Consider the following 21,519-nt stretch of genomic DNA (forward strand, 5'->3'; position numbering starts at 1 on the left):
TTATTAGAGACAGGGTCTCACTAAGTTGTTTAAGGCCTCAATAAATTGCTGAGGCTAGCTTTGAACTTGCAATCCTCCAGCCTCAGCCTCCTAAACTGCTGTGATTTAGGTGTGTGCCACCACACCCAGCCATCCCTGGATAGTTTTTAATTTCTTCCACCAGTAAATTTATTGGACAATAATATGGACATACCCAGAAATGAAACAACATCTCCAACTGTATGTAAGTAATGGGAGAAAGGGTTATTAAGATGGGAAAAGGCTATGTAATGGGGGATAGGGCTCATATCCTCCCAAATGTGTCTACTTATGCTTGGTTCATAACTGAGAAATGTGTCAGGAAGGGGATGGGCATTCCAGAAAGCCAAAAGGAGATAGACCTCCTTGCTTAAAATTAATGTGAAAGAACAAGAAGGGCCCTCACACACATACAAGTCGTAAAATGAATTCATATCTGTTGCAAATATAATAATTTACATCTATGACACTGAAATTGAGGTAGCTGTTATAACTTGCCACTGTAACTTGCTGGGATTGTTTTTAATTTGTTAACAAAGATACACATATTACTCTATCACAAATTCATTCTAATAGCTCTCTGTATAACTGGTTTCCTTTAAATCTTGCACATTTGATTTTATGTATTTTAAAACAATGCTGAAAGAGATCACCAGGTCCACCAACTGTGGTTTGGGGATATTGCCCTGCAGTTGCCAGGGATCTTGGGAACAGCATGTCTTTGTGCTGGGCTGTGTTAGGGCCTGGTAAAATTCAGAGCTCTCTTTCTAAAAGAGACAGAGATATTTATTGGGAAGAACCTGCCATAATGTATTGGCCACAATGTATTCTCAGTTAAGATTATAAACTTCAATTGGTGCCAATTTGATGATATTGTTGTTATTTGGGTGTTTTTTTAATCATTTGTTTATTTGGTCTATCATAGCCTGAAGCGTTTGTAGAACGTGTATACCTTCCCACCTGTATTTCCTTTGTTATTTTATGCCAGGCTTCTTTACTGTGAGATCATACCTTGATAACTACTTTTTTATTGGACGTGCATTCCTTTGGGTGTTCACAATTCAGCCTTGGTAGGTTAAGGTAATGATCCTGCATTTTTTTTCCTAAGTCAATGAGTCATTTTCATCCTATGGTTGTATATTTGTTGTTCCAATTGATTCAGTCAAATCCATTGATTGATTGATTTGCCAGAAATGTTTGTTTGTTCTTATTTTATTGTGCTTTCTAAAAACCTTCTCAATGTGAGGTTTTCATGGGGGTTTTCCTGGATTGTTGGTTGGTTTCTTATGAAGACATATTTATTTTATTTTGTTTTGTTTTAATGTTTCCTTTTTGTTTGTTTTAATGTTTCCCTTTTTAAATAACTAGTTTAAGATTATAATTCAAAATCATTACCTTTTCCACCTTCCATTATTTTCTTTCCTTGTCCTCTGCCACTTGATTTTAGTTGAATATGTTTTTAATGTTTACCTTTCTATTTTACACTATAATCTCTTTCAGCTCCCAGAAGCAAAAAGGTAGGACTGGGGACATAGCTCGGTCAGTAGAGTACTTTCCTCACATGCCCTGGGTTCAATCCCCAGCATGACCAAAAAAAAAAAAAAAACTAAAAAGAAATAAACTAAAAAGTAAAGAAATTGACTTACTCGCCCTGTTTTCTACCTCTGCTTTCCTTCCCTTTTAGATAGCATTCTGAGGATCTTTTCTCCATTGCCAGAGGGCATAATACTTATAATTTATTCTAGAGTTCCAATTGCTGGAGTTGTTTTAGATTCTAATTTATTAAATAGACTTAAAATATGTTATTATGCTGAGTGCAGGTGCAACTGGTGCATGCTTATAATCCCACCAAGATAGCAACTTTGAGGCCAAACTTGACAACTTAGCAAGACCCTGTCTCAAAATTTTAAAAGGTTTTTAAAGGGCTGGAGACTTTCCTCAGTGGTAGAGTGCCCCTGGGTTCAGTCCCCAGTACTAGAAAGAAAAAAGAAATAGTACCATCATTACTCTTGTTAACAGATTTTCTCCCATTCTTCTGTGTGTGCGTGGGCGGTGGGGGGGGGGGGTTTACTGAGGATTGAACCCAGGGCCGGGCACATGCTTGATGAGCACTCTACCACTGAGCCACATCCCCAGCTCCATCCATTTCTGTATGGCTTCTTCCTCTAGCAGTGTTATCACAAAAGCCCATGGAAACTATATGAGTGTTTGCATGTTAAAATGGGGAGGGGGGGGCGGGGGGATAGTTAAATCTGATCATAAACCTTCTTTTAATTCTTCTTTGGGTTCAGAACTCTGCCTCTTCTCCCTTCTCCCAACATCCCTTACTTGGGGTTTTCTCTGCCTCTAACTCTCAAAGATCACAAGGAGACAGAATGTGAGCTGAGTTATGAAGCCATAGGCATTGCTAGCATTGACGACACTCACAGGAAAACAACAGCCTGACTCCCTGTACCCTGGTCAAACTGTCCAGGGAAGAGGTGTCTCCAGAGACAGGTCCAAGGTCTTCCCAGAAAGAAGGGGGAACACCATACAGGACCAGCAGGGTCCTTGATTTATGTGATGGAAAAGAACTTCAGCACACAACAGTTAGAGACACAAAAGGAAACTTGGTGAGAGGCGGTGTTGGAAGGTCCAAGAAAGCTTATAGTGGTCTGGTCATTCTCAGGATCCTTAAGTTTTCATGGTCTTTATCTAATCAATAGATAATGTTGGAAAGTCCCCTAAATCACAAGCTTCTTAAAATGTTGTATCTCTCTTTGCTTAATCTGTTCATTGGGGGAATAATTAATAGTGTGAGGTTAACTTACAGCTTTCCCAGGAATCTGAGAGTAACAGGCCTGGGAGACTGGTTTAGGGACTGACAGGTCTGGAGAAATAGCCAGACCTTCTGAATTGTATTTCCTGTTCTTCCTGTATGTCTCCTCTCTGCTTATTTCTTATTTATTTTTCCCTACCTCAAAACCACCCAGGGCAGTCAGAGGTGACAGAATTGTGCAAGGAATGTGTGTCAGTAAGCCCGAGGCTGGCTGTGTGAGCCTCCCACTAGAAGTGCTGCTTCCTCCCCAGCCTCTAACCTACACCAACAGGCCAGAGGAACAGAAATGTTTCAAGGAGGAACAGTCTAGTGCCTATTAACTCCCATTAAAGGATTTATAAAAACCCAAGACTTTACAACAGTCACAAATATACCATTATGTAAAAAGTGGGTAACAGATGTGATTCTGCAATCTGTATTTGGGGTAAAAATGGGAGTTCAAAACCCAATTGAGTCAAATGTATGAAAGATGATATATCATGAGCTCTGTAATGTTTTGAACAATCAATAAAAAAAAAAAACCCAAGACTTGAGTCAGAAGGTTACATGAGCCAAGAGAGCAAGAGCAATAGGATCAGAGGCCAGAGTACTATCCTTGAAAAGGCAGTCTTTCTTAGGCAAAGCTCGGTACATAGAGAAACAGCCTTAAAACTTTTGACATTTGTGGATTGTAAAATGGGGAGGGGATGTTCCCAAATAATTTGAAGAGATCAGATTCACCAAACAGATCTTGACTTTTATAAACCTTTTTTTTTTTTTTTTTGGTACCAGGAATTGAACCCAGGGGCACTCAACCACTGAGCCACATTCCCAGCCCTGTTTTGTATTTTATTTAGAGACAGGGTCTCACTGAGTTGCTTAGCACCTCACTTTTCCTGAGGCTGACTTTGAACTCTTGATCTTCCTGCTTCAGCTTCCCAAACTGCTGGGATTACAGGCGTGCACCTCCGCACCCAGCTTTAAATTTTAATGGTAGAAGACAACATGACTATAAATGCTCCAAAGCAAAAAAGTAAGAAGCCAACTAAATCATAAATTTAATTCAAATTTCATGAGCACTGACTACGCAGCATTGAACAAGCTGCACAACCCAGTAGGTAGGCAGCGTTGCCGTTCCCACACAATGGGGCATGCAGCCTCAAGAAAGTAAGTTGAGTTGAACCCAGGTATGAACAGAACCCAAGGTCTGAATCACAACATGACACTGACTAATACAGATCATTTAATAAATATTCAAAGAAACAGCAGTCCCAAGGCTTATGTAAGGTCCACTTGCTACAACTTATTTGTATTTGCATTTTGGAATTTTAAGTTTACCATTTGAGGCAGTTGCTCTATTCTGGTCCTATTCTGTGTTTAGAAAAATAATTACAGAAAGGTTAGATCATTTGCAGAAGCTCAGTAAAACAACAAAAATTGGGTTTGTATTTCTGGCACTTTCATTTGGACACTTAGAGTTTGGACATCAGGGAACATTCTTGGAGAAGCAGGGAAAGGAAATTTGTCTTAGTCTGTTTTCTGTTGCTAATGTCACAATACCATATCCTAGTTAAGTTATAAAGAAAAGAGGTTTATTGAGGCTCTCAGTTCTTGTCCAAGGTCAAGGGGCTGCACATAGCCTTCTTATTGGCAGTTCTGAGGCAGTGCAGGGCACCACATGATGAGAGACAGGGAGCTCAGGAGAGGTCTAATCAAACTGGCTTTTATGTCTACTCATTCCCAAAATAATTCATTAATTCATTAATCCCATTAACTCATTATTAAACTCTGAATTCAGAGACCTAGTCACCTCTTAATGATGTACCTAGTCCCACCTCTCATAAGGGAAATCTCATAATGTGAGTTAAATTTCAATGAGAGTTTTGGAGGAGACAACTCATAACATATTCTATTTGGTCTGTACTCAACTGTAGGCATTGTTTAACCACTACTCAAAAGCTCAACAAGCTCTAGGAATATCTTTCTGTTCATTCAAAAGCAGTTATCAGCACCTCTGTGCCTTGCACTGGGTTGCAGAGAACAGGGGACAGAGTATCCAGCTTTTCAACTTACAGTCCAGATTTCTTCACACCAAGAATGGAAACTAAAAAGCTAGAAAACTACCCCCTAGGGTGGGGAGAACATGCTCTCTGGATAACATAGCCTAGCTTAATTTATATATGTATATCTCCTGACTTTCATTTCTGTAAACTGTAACTGCTTCTGTAAAACCAGTGGATAAACCATCTAAATGATTCTCCCCCATGTGATCAAACTGCATGGATTTCATTATCCGTTTTTCATTGTTTGCTTATTTCTTATGCAGTTGAGCAATCAGCCACCTGTGATCCAGACAGATTCTCTGACATAGCTGCCAGTAACAAAAGTCCCATTTTTGTTTCAGGCATTGGGACCTTAATATTCATAGTATTTAAGGAGTGATTACTTCTCAGAATATACTATATTGACTGCTTCTAGAATTGTTTTAAAGGTATAAGAGAAGTCTGAAATTGGTAAATAGTAGATATTAATCGAAAGAAAATAAAATAATCAGCTTTGATCAAGAATCTAAATCTGATCTGACAGTATAAAGCCTTCCAGTCAAGTTAGATTATCCAACACATCACAGAACTCACTCAGGTTCCAGAATCATTTAAAAATCTTCAAAACAACTCCTTGGGGGTCCTCACCAGCATCACATTTGACTCTTGGACCATTTACATGTTCATAAACCTAAGTGACTGACATCCTAAGAAAGGGCAGGATGAATATCTCCTAGCTGGTTGAGGTTTTCATTTCTTGCCTCAGGTCTGGAAGCCCGAATGCACCTCCTTAGCATGACCACTCATACAGTCAGAGCTACCTGATTAGAGCAAATCCTGGAAAGAAGAAAAGGTCCCCTGGCATAGTGACATGGAGTCCTGGCCACAAGAACTGAAAAATGGAAGCCATGTCCTGCAATCCAAGCACAGTGGGAGGGAAAAAACAGAGAATGACAAGCCATTGATATTTGAAGTGTGTAGTGTGGGGAAGGCTGCTATTCTGTTTGGGAAATGATCACCAGAGCTGGAACACAGCTTAGAGAGGCTGTAATTTCTGGTACTTTGAACACTTCTATTATTTCTACTCTTGTATTATCGATTGATGGGTTTTAGCGGTACTGGGGATTAAACCCTGGGGTGCTCTACCAAGCCCAGCTCTAGTCTTGCATTTTAGCATCTCAAATTCAAATCAAGTTTTCTGAATTTAAAGGGAACCAAAAGGAATTGAATCCACATGTATACTTCTATGTCTTTCCATATTTGTAAAGCCCAAAGGGTCAGTCTTTAACAGGCACCATATGGATTGGGGATAGACAGTCTGGGCTCACATCCTACCTCAGCTGTTTCTGACTGTACAACCCAAGTCAAATGATTTACCTATCTTTGACTTCAGTTTCTTCATTTGTAAAAGTGAAGATCACAGAATCTGCCTCACAGACCCTTTGTGAGGATCAAATGCAGAGGGCTGAATGCAGTGTCATCATCTAGTACATAAATACTGTATCATTCAGGCAAAGTAAAAGCAAAAGCCAGAAGTAACTGGGGAGAACTTAGTTTCATCTCAGGAGGTAGGTAAGGCAGAGCTGGAATGAGCATGCTCCTTAAGGTTTTCAGAGACCGTGTTCCTCCAACTCATCACTCTGACATCTCTGGGATGGGACCTGTAGCCATGGCCTGCATGGAACCATTCACACATCAGGCAGCAAGATGGAGAAAAATACAAAAGGGATCAGGAGCACCTGCCAGCCATTCCTTAGGGAAAATTCCCTGAGTTTCCCCACTAGGGGTACCCTTTTTATCAACCTAGTTTCAAGGAAAGCTTGGTATCCGTGTATCAGCTAAAATTTTTTGGAAGGGGACACCACTGCTGGGGTGGTGGTGGGGATTAATTTTAGTAGTTTCTAGTTTTCTGTGAGTTATGATATTATTTTGAAACTCAATGAAAAGAAGAACTTAGTATAAAAGGTAACTGTCGCCAGACACAGGGTTACATGCCTGTAATCCCAGCAGTTCAGGAGACTGAGGCAGAAGGGTCAAAAGTTCAAGACCAGCCTCAGCAACTTAGCAAGACCCTATCTTCAAATAAAAAACAAAAATGGCTTGGGTTATAGCTCAGTGGTAAATCTCCAGTACCAAAAATAAAGTTTTAGACTCCTGTCCACCTGCCTATAATAACCACCATGAACGTGTAGTCATTCTAGAAGCATAAAAAGAACAAGATCAAAGAGAAACAAACCCCAGACACAATGTGTTCCTGGCTTCAAGGATCTGTCCTTAAAAGGGAACCTAATCCAGGACCATCCCCTTTAGTACACCTAGAAACTAAAACTAGAGAAATTAAACAGGGCATGTTGTACACTGCCTAGAGTCGTACAACTCCTACGACTTTCTCACCCATTCAGTAGAGTGATAGGTTTTTCCCTGAGAAGTCATGGCTATAGGTGTTGGGGACACAAAGGTACCTAGGTAATCTGAATTGCTAAATAAATGGAAAGAAACAGAGGACTAAGAAGTCATTATAAGCCCTCTATTATGGCCCCAAGGCTCTGATTTGAAGAAAAAGAAATCTGTATCTAATTGGTCACTTTCCAGTCACCAATCAACACCCACAATAACCCCACTATTTCTGTTGTAAATGCTCAAGTGGCAGACATTGTTCCTCTTGAAAATTCAAAAAGGCCAAGACCTGTACTCTGCTGGGAGTAGAAGTAATCCCACTACAAAATGAAAAATTCATCCAGAGATACTCCTTTCACTATAAATTGGAACACTCACTCTGTCCCCTTAGAACACAACCCCATACCCCTTCCACCTTCTTTAACCTAAGGGGAAAGATCCACATTCCACAAATGGAGTTCCAGATAGTGCCACCAGGTGGCAGTAATAATCAGCATCAAGAAACTGAAGCTCCTAAGGGAGCCAGAAAATGTCAGGATTCTGGAAGGGACTAAGAACACCAAATAGAAAGCAGTGTCCCGTGTGGTAGGAGTAAAGAGCTGAGGCTTGGGAAGATGTAACCTACAGAGTGTCACACATGTAATTAGGGACCCTAAGTACTATCCCTTAGTGACCTGTGTCGTTTTTCCAGCAACTCAGGCCACTTGATATTCCAGAACATTTAAGCATTCATAAGATGGTGATGGTTTGGACCTCGAATGTCCCTGAAAAGTTCATATGTTGAAGGCTTGGCCCACAGTACATCAATGTCCAAAGGTGAAGCTTTTAGGAAACAGTTGGATCATCACAGCTATAACCTCATCAGTGGATTACTTTGGTGGATTAATAATTTGAATGGACTACTGGCTGGGACCTGTAGGCAGGTGGGGCATGGCTACAGGAAGCAGGTCACCAGGAGTGCACCCTTGGGGATATACTTTGTCCCTGGCCCCTTTCTCCCTGACTTTCTCTGCTTTTTGGCTGCCATGGGTGGACAGCTTTCTTCTGCCACTCCTTTCCACCATGTTCTGCCTCACCTCAGGCTCAAAACAACCGTCCATGGACTGAAGTCTCTGAAACCATAGCCAAAATAAATCTTTCCTCTTTCACGTTGCTTAGGTCAGATGTTTTGGTGACAATGACAAAAAGCTGTCTAAAGTAGGAGAGTAGGAAAATGAGGCCCTCAGTACCTATAAGTCAACTCTGGCCCTTAGCAACATTTTGTTGCCTTCCCATACTAAATATATTTATTTTTCTTTCTCTGTGTTTTATACCAGGCAACCAAAAGTATTGCACTGCTCTAGAAGCAGGACATTAAAACCATCATAGTCCATTCATTCAACAAAACTTTGTTAGTGTCTGCTATATATCAGTGTTAGGGTACAGATAGATGAGATGGAGAGAACACATGACTAAGAGAATAAGTCCATAAAATGGGCCCCCTGTGCTGACCCCAACATCCTTTCTTTTCCAAGAAGCAATTTACCTGCAGCCCTGACTGGCCTAAGTGGACAGGATATGTCACATTCCTTAGCAAACTTCCTGTTATCTGCAGGAGAAATGTTATCTGAAAGATAAATGTCAATGGGAGAAACCCAGGAGACTTTTGTAATCAGATCCCGAAACTCTGGAGAGATAAGGATAGTTACTCCTAACTACAAAATCTGTAAGAACTGGTCAGCATGGACCAAGGTGACCTAGAATTGCCATGGCAGTGGGGACTTGAAAGTCTGATGTCACCCTGCTGTTGGTTAAAAGTCAAGAGGTGGACCCAGGCTGAATTCTTTGGAAACTTCTCAAGGATCTCTAATAAAACTGGAGTGCAGTAGAGGTACATTGTCCCTCTCCTCTCTGAAGACCCACTCCCTCCCTTGTCCCCTTTCCCTTTTTCTGTCCCTACAACAAGCTCATTCTGTCACTCTGAGCAACATGTCTGAAATTGTTCTGACTTTAGTGTAAGAATTGGGGTTTGAAGAGGGGCTCTTTGGTGCCTTAGTTTCTCAGAAGGCCCCAGCTTCATAACACTTGGTGTTTCCACCTGGTTCTCACCAGTTTTCATCAGTCATCATTGGTTATTGGTTATCTTCAGTTACCTAAATTCTTTTCTGGTTGCTTTCTCCATTCAGCCTTTTCTGAAACTCTGTTTTCAACCTCTGATTCTTGGTACTCTGTTCACTCTTCCCTTTTGTCATTGTCCATGGATTTTATTCTGCAAATTTGCAAGAAAAGACCCCAGAAGGAAACTGGTGAAGCCTGTAGCCAGCAGGGTATAGGGATCTATGAAAGGGGGAGTAATATGGATGCGAGAGCTCTCATTTGTCTTCTCTGTGCTTTTTTCGTTAGTGGACAAATTCTCTCTAAACACCAGCCACTTAAAAAAAGTGACTAGCATGGCTGTCAGACTTCAGATTCAGGTGACATGCTTGCTGGGTGGGCGGGCCTGGTCCTCCTTCACTCAGTGTTGGGAATGTTGGTTCTGACTTGCTTCAGTTCCTTTTCTGTGGGAGAAAGTTGGTGTGGGGGACAGAGGTAGGCTTGAGACAAATGAAGGCAGCTGATCCTTCGTGCTGTGTGAAGGCCTCGTGTCCTGAGTCTGACCCCAATAGCCTTCAGAGGTATCAACCACTATCTGTCTCTGTTCTGGCTGACTTGCCCTGATGGTTTACAAAAGGAAAAAATGATCAAAAGTGTCCTGAATATGAGATTTTTGCCTCCTATGCTCAAAATGTCAGTTTTCCCTACTCTTTAACTCCCTGATGCCCATCTAAAATGTAAGCCCCATGAGCACGGGCCCAAGTCAGTTTGAGACCAGGATAGGGGAAAAAGTGTCACATTTAAATCCAAGCTACTGTGGAAATAAATGGTTATTTTATGTGTTCTTAAACTCTGAGGTTCTGCTAGATTTCTCCTTAATGCTAGAGAACAGAAGAAATAGAAGGAGGGGATGTGGAAAGGCCAGCTAGACAAGGTCATAGGTCATATGAGGAGGCTTAAGAGGTCTGAATTCTGCCTTGGGACAATGCAGTCATTACCTCAAGCTGTAGGGTCACCTCTCCAAGAGAGCTTGACAGGTCAGCTCTAAGGCATTCTGACAGACTCAGGAATATCAGGGATGCCCATCTTCCTGTGGTTTTTCCTAGTCTCTTTAGCTGGGCATAAGGAAGGAAAATGGAACAATGCCACATGTTCAAATCTTCTTTGCCTTGAGAACTTTTATCTGAATATTTCACAGACTCCTACACTCTTTAAATATCTGGACTGACTCTAATCTGATCCAAAATTACACTCCATGTTCCACGTGCTCCTTTACTAGAGGAATATGACCATGTCATATTTTTTTTAATTTCTGTATTTTTTTGAGGTCATGGTTTTGCTCAAGGTTTTGAGGCGAATTCACATTAGAATCCTGTGCACCTACATTAATATATTTTGTTAAGCATTTATAAAGTGTGATGGGTTGGACCCGGAATGTCCCTGAAAAGTTCATATGTTGAAGGGTTGGCCCTCAGTGCATCAATGTCCAAAGGTGAGACTTTTAGGAAACATTTGGATAGTCTTGTTTTATCTAACTAGAGAGGTTCTTCTGCACCCTGTTTTTCCCACTGTCATTATTCAGAGGTCAACTACTCAAGAGAAAGCTGAAAATCATGGTTTTCTCTATATAAAAATGCATTTTTTATGTATATAAAAACCTATGTATTGTATGTGTGTCCATATATGTGTCTTTGTCTATATATCATTTACATGGTACCAAAATTGACATATAGATGAATTAGCAATCATAATTTAAATTTTATTAAAAAAAAGAGAAATAGATCCAAATGCCTTTTGGTTCACATGACTTAAAATCTTAAAAAAAAAAAAGTCCAAGCCTCAAAGAGAATATTTGCAAATTAATCTAACAGAAGAGGTGAAAGACTTCTATAATGAAAACTACAGAACCCTAAAGAAAGAAATTGAGAAAGACCTTAGAAGATGGACAAATCTCCCATGTTCTTGGATAGGAAGAATTAATACTGTCAAAATGGCCTTACTACCAAAAGCACCATACAGATTTATTAAAATCCCAATGACATTATTCATAGACATAGAAAAGGCAGTCATGAAATTCATTGGAAAAACATAAGGCCCAGAATAGCCAAAGCAATCCTTAGCAAGAATAGTGATACAGGAAGGATCACAATACCAGACCTTAAACTATACTACAGAGCTATACTAACAAAAACAGCATGGTATTGGCACCAAAACAGACATAAAGACCAATGGTACAGACTAGAAACACAGAGACAAACCTACATAAATACAGTTATCTAATATTAGACATATAAACGTACATTGGAGAAAAGTAGCCTCTCCAACAAACGGTGTTGGAGAATCAGGAAATCCATATGTAGCAAAAACAAATTAGATCCCTATCTTTCAACCTGCACAAAACTTAACTCAAAGTAGATCAAGAACCTAGGCATTTAGCCAGAGACCCTGTACCTACTAGAAGAAAAAGTAGACCCAAATATCCATCCATGTTGGCTTAGGAAATGAATTTCTCAAAAAGAGTCCTAAAGCACAAGAAGTAAAATCAGGAATCAATAAATGGGGTGGTATCAAACAAGAAAGGAAACAATCAAGAATGTGAAGAGAGAGCCTATATATGGGAGAAAATCTTTGCCCGCTGAACCTCAGATAGAGCATTAGTCTCCAGGATATATGAAGAACTCAAAAAACTTAACACAAAAAAAACAATAAGTCAAACAATAAATGGGCAAAGGAACTGAACAGGTATTTGACTGAAGAAAGACAAATGGTCAATAAATATATGAAAAAAATATTCAACATCTCTAGCTAGAGAAATGCAAGTAAACTACACTGAGATTTCATCTCACTCCAGTTAGAATGGCAATTATCAAGAATACATGTAACAATAAATGTTGGTGAGGATGTGGGAGGAAAAGGCATACTCATACATTGCTGGTGGGACTGCAAACTAGTGCAACCCCTCTGGAAAGCAGTATGGAGATTCCTAAGAAAATTTAGAATGAAACCACAATTTGACTCTGTTATCCCACTCCTCAGCATATGCCCAAAGGATTTAAAATTAGCAAATGATAGTGATATAGCCACATCAATGTTTATAGCAGCTCAATTCACAATAGCTAAGCTATGGAACAAACCTAGGAGCCCTTCAACAGATGAATAAATTAAGCAAATGTGGTACATATACATAATGGAATGTTAGTCAGCCATAAAGAATGAAATTATGGCATTTGACAGTAAGTGGATGGAAATGGAGACTATCCTGCTAAGTGAAATAAGCCAATCCCTAAAAAATAAAGGCTGAAGTTCTCTCTGACATGGGAATGCTAACTCACAATAAGCAGCAGGGGGAGGGAAGAATAGAAGTTAACTGGATTAGACAAAGTGGAATAAGGGGGAAGGGGTATGAGAATAAGAAAGACAGTGGAATGAATTGGACATAACTTTCCTATGTTCTTATATGAATACATGACCAGTGTAACTCCACATCATGTACAACCACAAACATGGAAAGTTATACTCTATGTATATAGGATATGTCAAAATATATTCTACTGTCATGTATAACTTAAAAAATAGTTTAAAAAAAATGTTCAATTCAACCCATAAATTTCTCTAGATGGTCAGGCAATCAATACAGTGTTGGTTTCTATAAAATGTTCAGGATGTAATATCCATTGTTTCTAGGATTTTTCCTCAGCAGAAAAGATGACTTATACTATTAGCTTCACTTGTCTGATATCTTGGTTTTCATGGGTAGCCCAAAGTTAACAGTTAAAAGTGAGTAAATTAGGTTTAACATAAACAGGATTAATCTTCATAAATGTGTTAGAGGAGACTTCTGATTAATTTGAAAAGTTAAAGTGCTAAAATATCAGCTGCTAAAAATAAATTCAAGTATTCTTCTTGAATTCCAAAAAGTAATATATATTAGTTTATTAAAGTATTTTTATAAATGGATACATGAATAAAGAGTAGGATTGCCGTTTTTCTGGGTCTCCACTAAAAGCAAAGTTACCAAGAATTAAAATTCTAACAATTCCCAGCCATTACTTTAAACCACACAAAACATTAGCATCCCGTAAATCCAACATCTAAGAATAAAATTATTTGGCCTGTGGTTTGCCACATCCTATTTCCCTTTGTAAGTCCAAAACCTGTGTAATGTGGGTGGTAGAGAGTGGAAACCTGCCCCCCCCCCCCCGCCCCCGAGCCGGTCCAGCTCTGCTCATTAGGACATTATCTGTCCTAAATGAGAGCACTTGTCCTTCTTCCTTTTCTTCAACCTGGAACACACAGATCTTTCCTATCAGAACAAAACAAAACAAAAATCAACTGTGTTTTTGAGCCTGATTCAGGTGCAATTTCTTAAATCAGATGCTTCATCTGAACACCAAATCTTTCCACATCTCATCCTTCAGAATTCTTCTAGGTGTCATTTATGGAACAATATTTGTGTTGGAGCTTTGACATTTTATTTTTGTACTCTGTACATTTTTCTTAGAATGAAGAACTTCTTGAAAACCAGAACATATCCGGAAACAGCTCAATTAGGAGTCGAGTTGTACAAAGCCGGGAACAAGGAAACACCAAACAGGTAGAGCTGGACGGTGGTTGAGGGACTCATCACCATGGTAACAGAGCTGGGGATGCAGCTTAGTCATAGAATGCTTGCCTAGCATACTTGAGATCCTGGGTTCTATCCCCAGCAATAAAATTTAGAGAACAAATCCAAGGAATAAAAGAATCAGTGCCTATTGGAACTTAGAATGTTTTTATGGCAAAAAAAAAAGTCACATTCATGTGTCATCTATATTAAGATTATACTATCCCTTTTATTAGGTAGCAATGTAAAACATTGTAAAAAGTGTTTGTGCCGCTAATTATTCTTCCATAAACAAAAAAGAAAACTACTTAAGTCCACATGAAAACTGGCACACAGATATTTATAACAGCTTTATTCATAATTGCCAAAATGTGGAAGCAGACGTCCTTCAGTAGATGAAAGGATAAATAAATGTGGTACATTGAGACAACAAAATGTTTTTCAGCACTAGGAAAAAACTATCAAACTATGAAGAGAACTGGAGGGATCTTAAATGCATGTTACTGAGTGAAGGAAGCCAATCTGAAATGGCTACATACTATACCATCCCAAATATAAGGCATTCTAGAAAAGGAAAAACTATGGAGAGAGTAAAAAGATTAATGGTTTCTAGGAGTTCGGGAGAAGAGAAGGATGAATAGGAGCATTTTTAGGGCAATGAATCAATTCTGCACAAAGCTACCATGGTGAGTATATGTTAGTTGCACAACGCTAAAAGTGAATTTAAATGTAAACTGTGGACTTTGGGTGACAACGATGTGTCAATGCTGCTTCATTAGTTGTAACAAATATACACTTGTGTTGCAGGATGTTATAGTCTGGAGGCTGTGTGAGGATACATGGGAAATCTCTGTACTTTCATCTCAGTTTTGCCATGAACCTAAAACTACTCCAAAAAGTCTACTTTAAAAAAAATTATTTATCTATTTTACAACTATAATCAGAAAAGTGAAGACTGAGGAATAGCTACTAGATTTGGCAAAGTAAGCCCTGTTTGACTTTGGCAGAAGCTGGTCAGTAGAAACATAATCACAGTGGTTCTGCAGTGAACAGGAAGTAGGGAAGTGGTCATGAAAAGTAAAGGCACTCCTTTGCAGTGGCCAGACAGGGAAGGGACAACTCTTTGCAGGTAGGGAAGGTGCAGGGTAGATGCCCCATGATTGTAGGGGTCAAGGGGTTTTGGTGTTGTGTTTTTAAAAAGATAAGAAAGTATTGAAAAAAGAGAAAAGGATACTAATGCTGGGCTTTCCATAAAGAGTAGATAACTTGGGACACTGTCACTGCAAGAAAATAACAACCATCTGACAATTGTTAGCCAAACTTTGAATATGGGTAAAGCTGATCTTAGAAGGAAATAAAGAAATAAGAATCATCTCTACCCCTGTTCTTAGCATTTTCAGTTTGGACTCAGCTGGTCCTTCTTCAGGTTTTGTTCTCCCCTTCCTAGTTTCTGGGGTCCATACCAGAAAAATGAGGTAATCTGAATCATAAGTGTAACAGAATTTGGCATTAGAACACTGAAGGGACCTTTTTTATTCTTTCTTTTTAGTCCTGGGGCCTGAACCCAGAGATACTCTACCACTAAGCTGCAACCTCATTCGGTTTTCTTTTTTGTTTTGTTTTTGTTTTCAATTTTGAGACAGGGTTTAAGTTACCCAGGTCTGCCTTAAACTTGTGATCCTGCACTAGTCTCCAAGATAACTGGGATTATAGGTTTGCATTGCCTCACCCAGCAGAGCTATGTGATCTTTGAAGATTCTTTCTTTTCAGAAGCATGCTAACAATTTATAATATAAAGTACAGAGAATCAGAGGCCACAGTGGTTATAACACATGACAAAAGCTGAAATTTGACACCCTATCTCTTAGTGTATATTCAAAACTGTTTCCACATCTGTATACCCCTCACCGCAAGCTTCCATGCTGTTGGTTACAACAGCCAGACCTATCAGATGAGACATTATTGCAGAATGGAAAAGGGGATAAAACCTTCTGTGCCTTCCTGGGAATAAGATGGTTTGTAGATATTTGAGAGCTCAGACTGTACCTAGAAAGAGAGTCCATGAAAGATGGCTCAAGTATATACTGCATTCCATTAATTAGAGCAGGCCTTGCTGGGTAAGGGAAATATTAATATTCCCCTTCAACCCAAATGATAGAAGGATGTTATGTCCCAAGGGAACATTGGTTTGTCATCTCTTGAAGATGCTGAGCTAGGATTCACCTCTGCAGACCAAGCAGTGAGCTTGCCAGAAAAATAAAAGTAGTTTTGGTCTCAGTCCTTTGGAAACTGGAGCTGGTATAGTATAAAGGGAGATTTATGCAGCCTCTGATATTAAACTTCATTTAACTCTAGCCTGAAAACAGAACTGGTGTTGAATAATTACAGTAGAGACAGGAGAAAAAGCAGAAAGATGAGCCTGTTCTCATAAGGAAAGAATGCCAACGGCTCCTCTGGGAGGAAGGGGAGAGATAAGTGTGATCCTGCATTTCTCATAATTATAGGAGGAAAAAATGTCTATGCAGTAGATAATAGGAGCCATTTTCTTGCATAACAATTTTAAAAGACCTATTGGAAATCCTTGGTCACAATTCTGAGCAAAGGAGACCAGAGTCCATAATGCCTAGTATTTTTTTTTTATTTCATCTCAGCTCTAATGATTTCCAGGGTGAAGAGTTGGTCAACATTGAGCAGGATTCTCTAAGGAAAGAAGAAGAAGAAGACATGGAGGATGACCAGGACACACATCAGAAAGGGTAGAGCGTTTAAACTAGGGAATAATGCCTGGGCTCCTATTTGTATAAGTCCCTTTGTTTTATCCCCTTCTAAATTTTAACACTTGTTATGATTTATTAGAAACTGTCACCACTCCCATCCCCACCCACTCAACACCATTTTCAGAAAAATTAATGGAGCTCTAGTATGATCGATGTAGTCAATTCAGACGGCTGATGTTCTGGGAACCCAATATCTAGATTTAAATTCACCCAGGACAGTCTTCTAATTGAAGGTGCAAATTACCAAGTAATCGCTCCAGTCCATACAAAAGTAGTTAATTTATCTTCTTAATGTCAATCAATAACAATCGATTTCTCAAAACTCAATCCACTTTAAATCTCAACAAACTGTTGCTCTTACCTTGTATACCAAGGTTCCTACCATAATGTAGGAGAGGCAAGATTATTACCTTTAATTTTGGGACCAGGAAAAAAGCTCAGAGAAGTGACCTACCTAAGGTCAATCAGCCAGAGAAAAACAGAACTAACTTGGAATTTCAGCCTTTGATCCCTAGTTCAAGACTGTCTGGTACTCTTATTATAACACTACAATATTTATCCATTTTAGAAATCCCACATAAATTTGATTTAAAATTCTACATCTCGGAAAGAATATTTTTTCCCTATATTGGGAATTAAACCCAGGGGCACTTTACCATGAGCTACATCCCTGGTCTTGCTAAGTTGCTGAGGGTCTCACAAAGTTGCTGAGACTGGCCTCAAACTTCTGATCCTCCTACCTCAGTCTCCTGAGTTGCTGGAATTACAGGGATGTGCCACCTTGCTGGGTTTGAGGAATATGATTTATATATATATGAAGGTATTATGGAATCAGTCAGAATTAGGGTTGGGAGGTCTTGCCACATATAAACCATCAAGAATATTTACCACTAGAAACTGAGCTGAATTTCATCCTTTATTTTACTTAATGAGTTTTTGACCCAGAGGGGCTGAGAAATTCTCATGGTCAGATATACTCAGGTTTCACTGTGTTATTGGTACTAAAATAACCATCAGGTATTTGGAAATTGTTCAACCTAGATAAACCAAATAACCTAAGTGTGTTTCTCCAACCACTCTGCTCTGTGGAGTCAGGTTGCTATAATGAACAACACACATCCCCTACAATTAAAAATAAAGTCAACCTACAACAGACAGATGTACCTATTAAATGTCACTCTCTGTCACTGATTCTTTTTTTAAAAACACCATATCCACAACTAAGGGTGGATATTATTAGCTTTTCCTAAAATAGATCATGAAAAACATGGTCTTTATTCTACTTTTATTCACCCAAGATCTTCCAGAGCATTTCTAATGCTCAGTATTCATATTCACACATACATAACAATGAGAGTAACATGCAATAATACCCATCATTATGACTGATCTATTCTGATACTTCCTATTCAGAAGGACTCTCATGATTTACCATATTTTATGTGAAAATTTTTTGCAAAAAAAGTGGGGTACAATTGTTACATGAAGCTTTTAAAAGAAATTGTGCTGCTATTACTTACAAATGATTTATTACTAAGTTGTCTTTGGTACAAGATTAAGTTGCACAGAATTCTCATGAATATACATTACTGTGGTGGCGACAATTCTGCAGTGAAATATGGGATATCTCAGCTTTTAGTTAGTTACTCATCTTCCCTGCTCTGTTCCCAGGAACATGTTTTCTACATCTAATTCCTCAGGGTTTGGCACACTCAATTCTGTGAAGATTAATCCAACCCATGGCTGATTTTCATCTAAAATGAAATAAATTTCCCATTTCTATTTTGTAAGACATATGCCTTGTGAATGTTTGTTATTTTCTTGCTTGCTTTACAAAGATTAATCTAGCCTTAGCATCACGGTTTATTTCATGTTTACTTCTCTCTGCCTTTTTGCTTTTGTGTTCCAGGTATTTGGAAAGGAAGTACGATACAGTTTATGATTTTTATAAAAAACACAAAACTACTATTCGATACATCATTTGGAGCATTTTACTTGCAGGTAAATACCAAAAAGCAATAGAAATACCATTTTATACAATAGAATAGGTAATTTATAAAGAATAGAGGTGTATTTAGCTCACAGTTCCAGAGGCTTGGAAGTCCAATGTCAAGGTGCTAACATTGGCAAGGACCTTCTTTGTGCACCATAATGTGGCAAAAGGAATCCTAATTTGAGACAGAGTATGCATGCTAGACTGGGTTCTCTGTTCTTTTTATAAAACCACTATGTCATGTGGGGGCCCCACCATCAGACTTCATCTAATCCTAACTATTAACATATGAATTTGGGCATTAAGTTTTCAGTAGTTAACTTTAGGGAAAACATTCAAACTTTAGCACCTACCCTGCTCTAGGGGCTCACAAAGACTTTGTCATTGTGATATGGATTTGGAGAGGTGCATTGGTTAATGCAAATCTGGAAAAACTTGAGTAACTGGCAGGCACAGTGATGGTCACAAAACAAAAACCTACTTGCAGCACGTGAATACAGGATGTAGAGCCTAGAGCCAACTAGCCCACTCCTCTTGACTGAAGGCAGAACCAGAATATCTCCTGCTTTTACTCCCTCCATATCCCATTTTAAAGAACACTCCTGCTGGGGCAGTGGCACACACCAGCAATTCTAGCAAGCAAGATAACAAGGTTAAGCAAGGCTCAAAATAAAAAGTAAAAATGCTGGGGGTATAGCTCAGGAGTAGAGCACCCTGAGTTCAATTCCAAGTACCAATAAATAAATAAATAAATAAGAACACTCTGTCTACAAAATGTAAATGATCCCACTCAAATCTACAGACATTAAACCAAGATTGCTGTACCACCAGTGTCACAAGTGTCACTAGTTCTCAGATAGCTGAAACAGGAAACACCAAAGTTGATAATCTTTCCCTTTAGCAGGTTGTACTTTAGGCTTGGTGATATATTATACATACTATCAAAACAATGCAACTCTGCCATTGTGGTTAAAAAAAAAAAATTTTTTTTTTTGAAGCCAAACTAAGTCACTTTTATTCTGGAGAAAAGTATAGTTCGTAGAAATTAAAGAAACTTCATCATTTCTAGAGGAAGCCCTTTATATGAGAACTATGATACATGCAAATTATTTCCATAGTGTTCTTTTTTTTTATTTTTTTTTGTTGGTCGTTCAAAACATTACATAGTTCTTAATACATCATATTTCACAGTTTGATTCAAGTGGGTTATGAACTCCCAATTTTACCCCGTATACAGATTGCTGTATCACATCAGTTACCCTTCCATTGATTGACATATTGCCTTTCTAGTGTCTGATGTATTCTGCTGTCTGTCCTATTCTCTACTATCCCCCCTCCCCTCCCCTCCCCTCCCCTCCCCTTTTCTCTCTCTACCCCTTCTACTGTAAATCATTTCTTCCATTTGTATTCTCTTGTCTTACCCCTCCTTTCCTCTTATATGTCATTTTGTATAACCCTGAGGATCGCCTTCCATTTCCATGCTATTTCCCTTCTCACTCCCTTTCCCTCCCACCTCTCATCCCTGTTTGATGTAAATCTTCTTCTCAAGCTCTTCGTCCCTACCCTGTCCTTGTTTCCTCCCCTTATATCAAAGGAGTCATTTGGTATTTGTTTTTTAAAGATTGACTAGCTTCACTTAGCATAATCTGCTCTAATGCCATCCATTTCCCTCCAAATTCTATGATTTTGTCATTTTTTAATGCAGAGTAATACTCCATAGTGTATAAATGCCACATTTTTTTTTTATCCATTCATCTATTGAAGGGCATCTAGGCTGGTTCCACAGTCTTGCTATCGTGAATTGAGCTGCTATGAACATCGATGTAGCAGTGTCCCTGTAGCATGCTCTTGTTAGGTCTTTAGGGAATAGACCGAGAAGGGGAATAGCTGGGTCAAATGGTGGTTCCATTCCCAGCTTTCCAAGAAATCTCCATACTGCTTTCCAAATTGGCTGCACCAATTTGCAGTCCCACCAGCAATGAACAAGAGTGCCCTTTTCCCCGCATCCTCTCCAGCACTTATTGTTTGACTTCCTAATGGCTGCCAATCTTACTGGAGTGAGATGGTATCTTAGGGTAGTTTTGATTTGCATTTGTCTGACTGCTAGCGATGGTGAGCATTTTTTCATGTACTTATTGATTGATTGTATGTCCTCCTCTGAGAAGTGTCTGTTCAGGTCCTTTGCCCATTTATTGATTGGGTTATTTGTTATCTTATTGTCTAATTTTTTTAGTTCTTTATATATTCTGGTTATTAGGGCTCTATCTGAAGTGTGTGGAGTAAAGATTTGTTCCCAGGATGTAGGCTCCCTGTTTATCTCTCTTATTGTTTCTTTTGCTGAGAAAAAACTTTTTAGTTTGAGTAAGTCCCATTTGTTGATTCTAGTTGTTAACTCTTGAGCTATGGGTGTCCTATTGAGGAATTTGGAGCCTGATCCCACAGTATGTAGATCATACCCAACTTTTTCTTCTATCAGATGCCGTGTCTCTGATTTAATATCAAGCTCCTTGATCCATTTTGAGTTAACTTTTGTGCATGGCGAGAGATAGGGATTCAGATTCATTTTGATGCAAATGGATTTCCAGTTTTCCCAGCACCATTTGTTGAAGATGCTATCCTTCCTCCATTGCATGCTTTTAGCCCCTTTATCAAATATAAGATAGTTGTAGTTTTGTGGATTGGTTACTGTGTCCTCTATTCTGTACCATTGGTCCACCCGCCTGTTTTGGTACCAGTACCGTGCTGTTTTTGTTACTATTGCTCTGTAGTATAGTTTGAAGTCTGGTATCGCTATACCGCCTGATTCACACTTCCTGCTT

General features: G+C 39.0%; 1 protein-coding gene across 4 annotated transcripts in view; it reads left to right on the forward strand.

Annotated features, from left to right (window-relative positions):
* Positions 1-21,519, forward strand: part of LOC113199507 (solute carrier family 28 member 3-like) — a 121,786-nt gene that overhangs the window by 70,484 nt on the left and 29,783 nt on the right. For all 4 annotated transcript variants that reach the window (XM_077796994.1, XM_077796996.1, XM_077796995.1 and 1 more), the window contains 3 exons: positions 13,829-13,921; positions 16,598-16,686; positions 18,617-18,708. In XM_077796994.1, coding sequence (XP_077653120.1) covers positions 13,829-13,921; positions 16,598-16,686; positions 18,617-18,708 — 274 coding nt within the window. The remainder of the gene's footprint in view (positions 1-13,828; positions 13,922-16,597; positions 16,687-18,616; positions 18,709-21,519) is intronic.

This window comes from Urocitellus parryii, chromosome 4 (assembly GCF_045843805.1).
Source record: "Urocitellus parryii isolate mUroPar1 chromosome 4, mUroPar1.hap1, whole genome shotgun sequence".
Taxonomy (NCBI): Eukaryota; Metazoa; Chordata; class Mammalia; order Rodentia; family Sciuridae; genus Urocitellus; species Urocitellus parryii.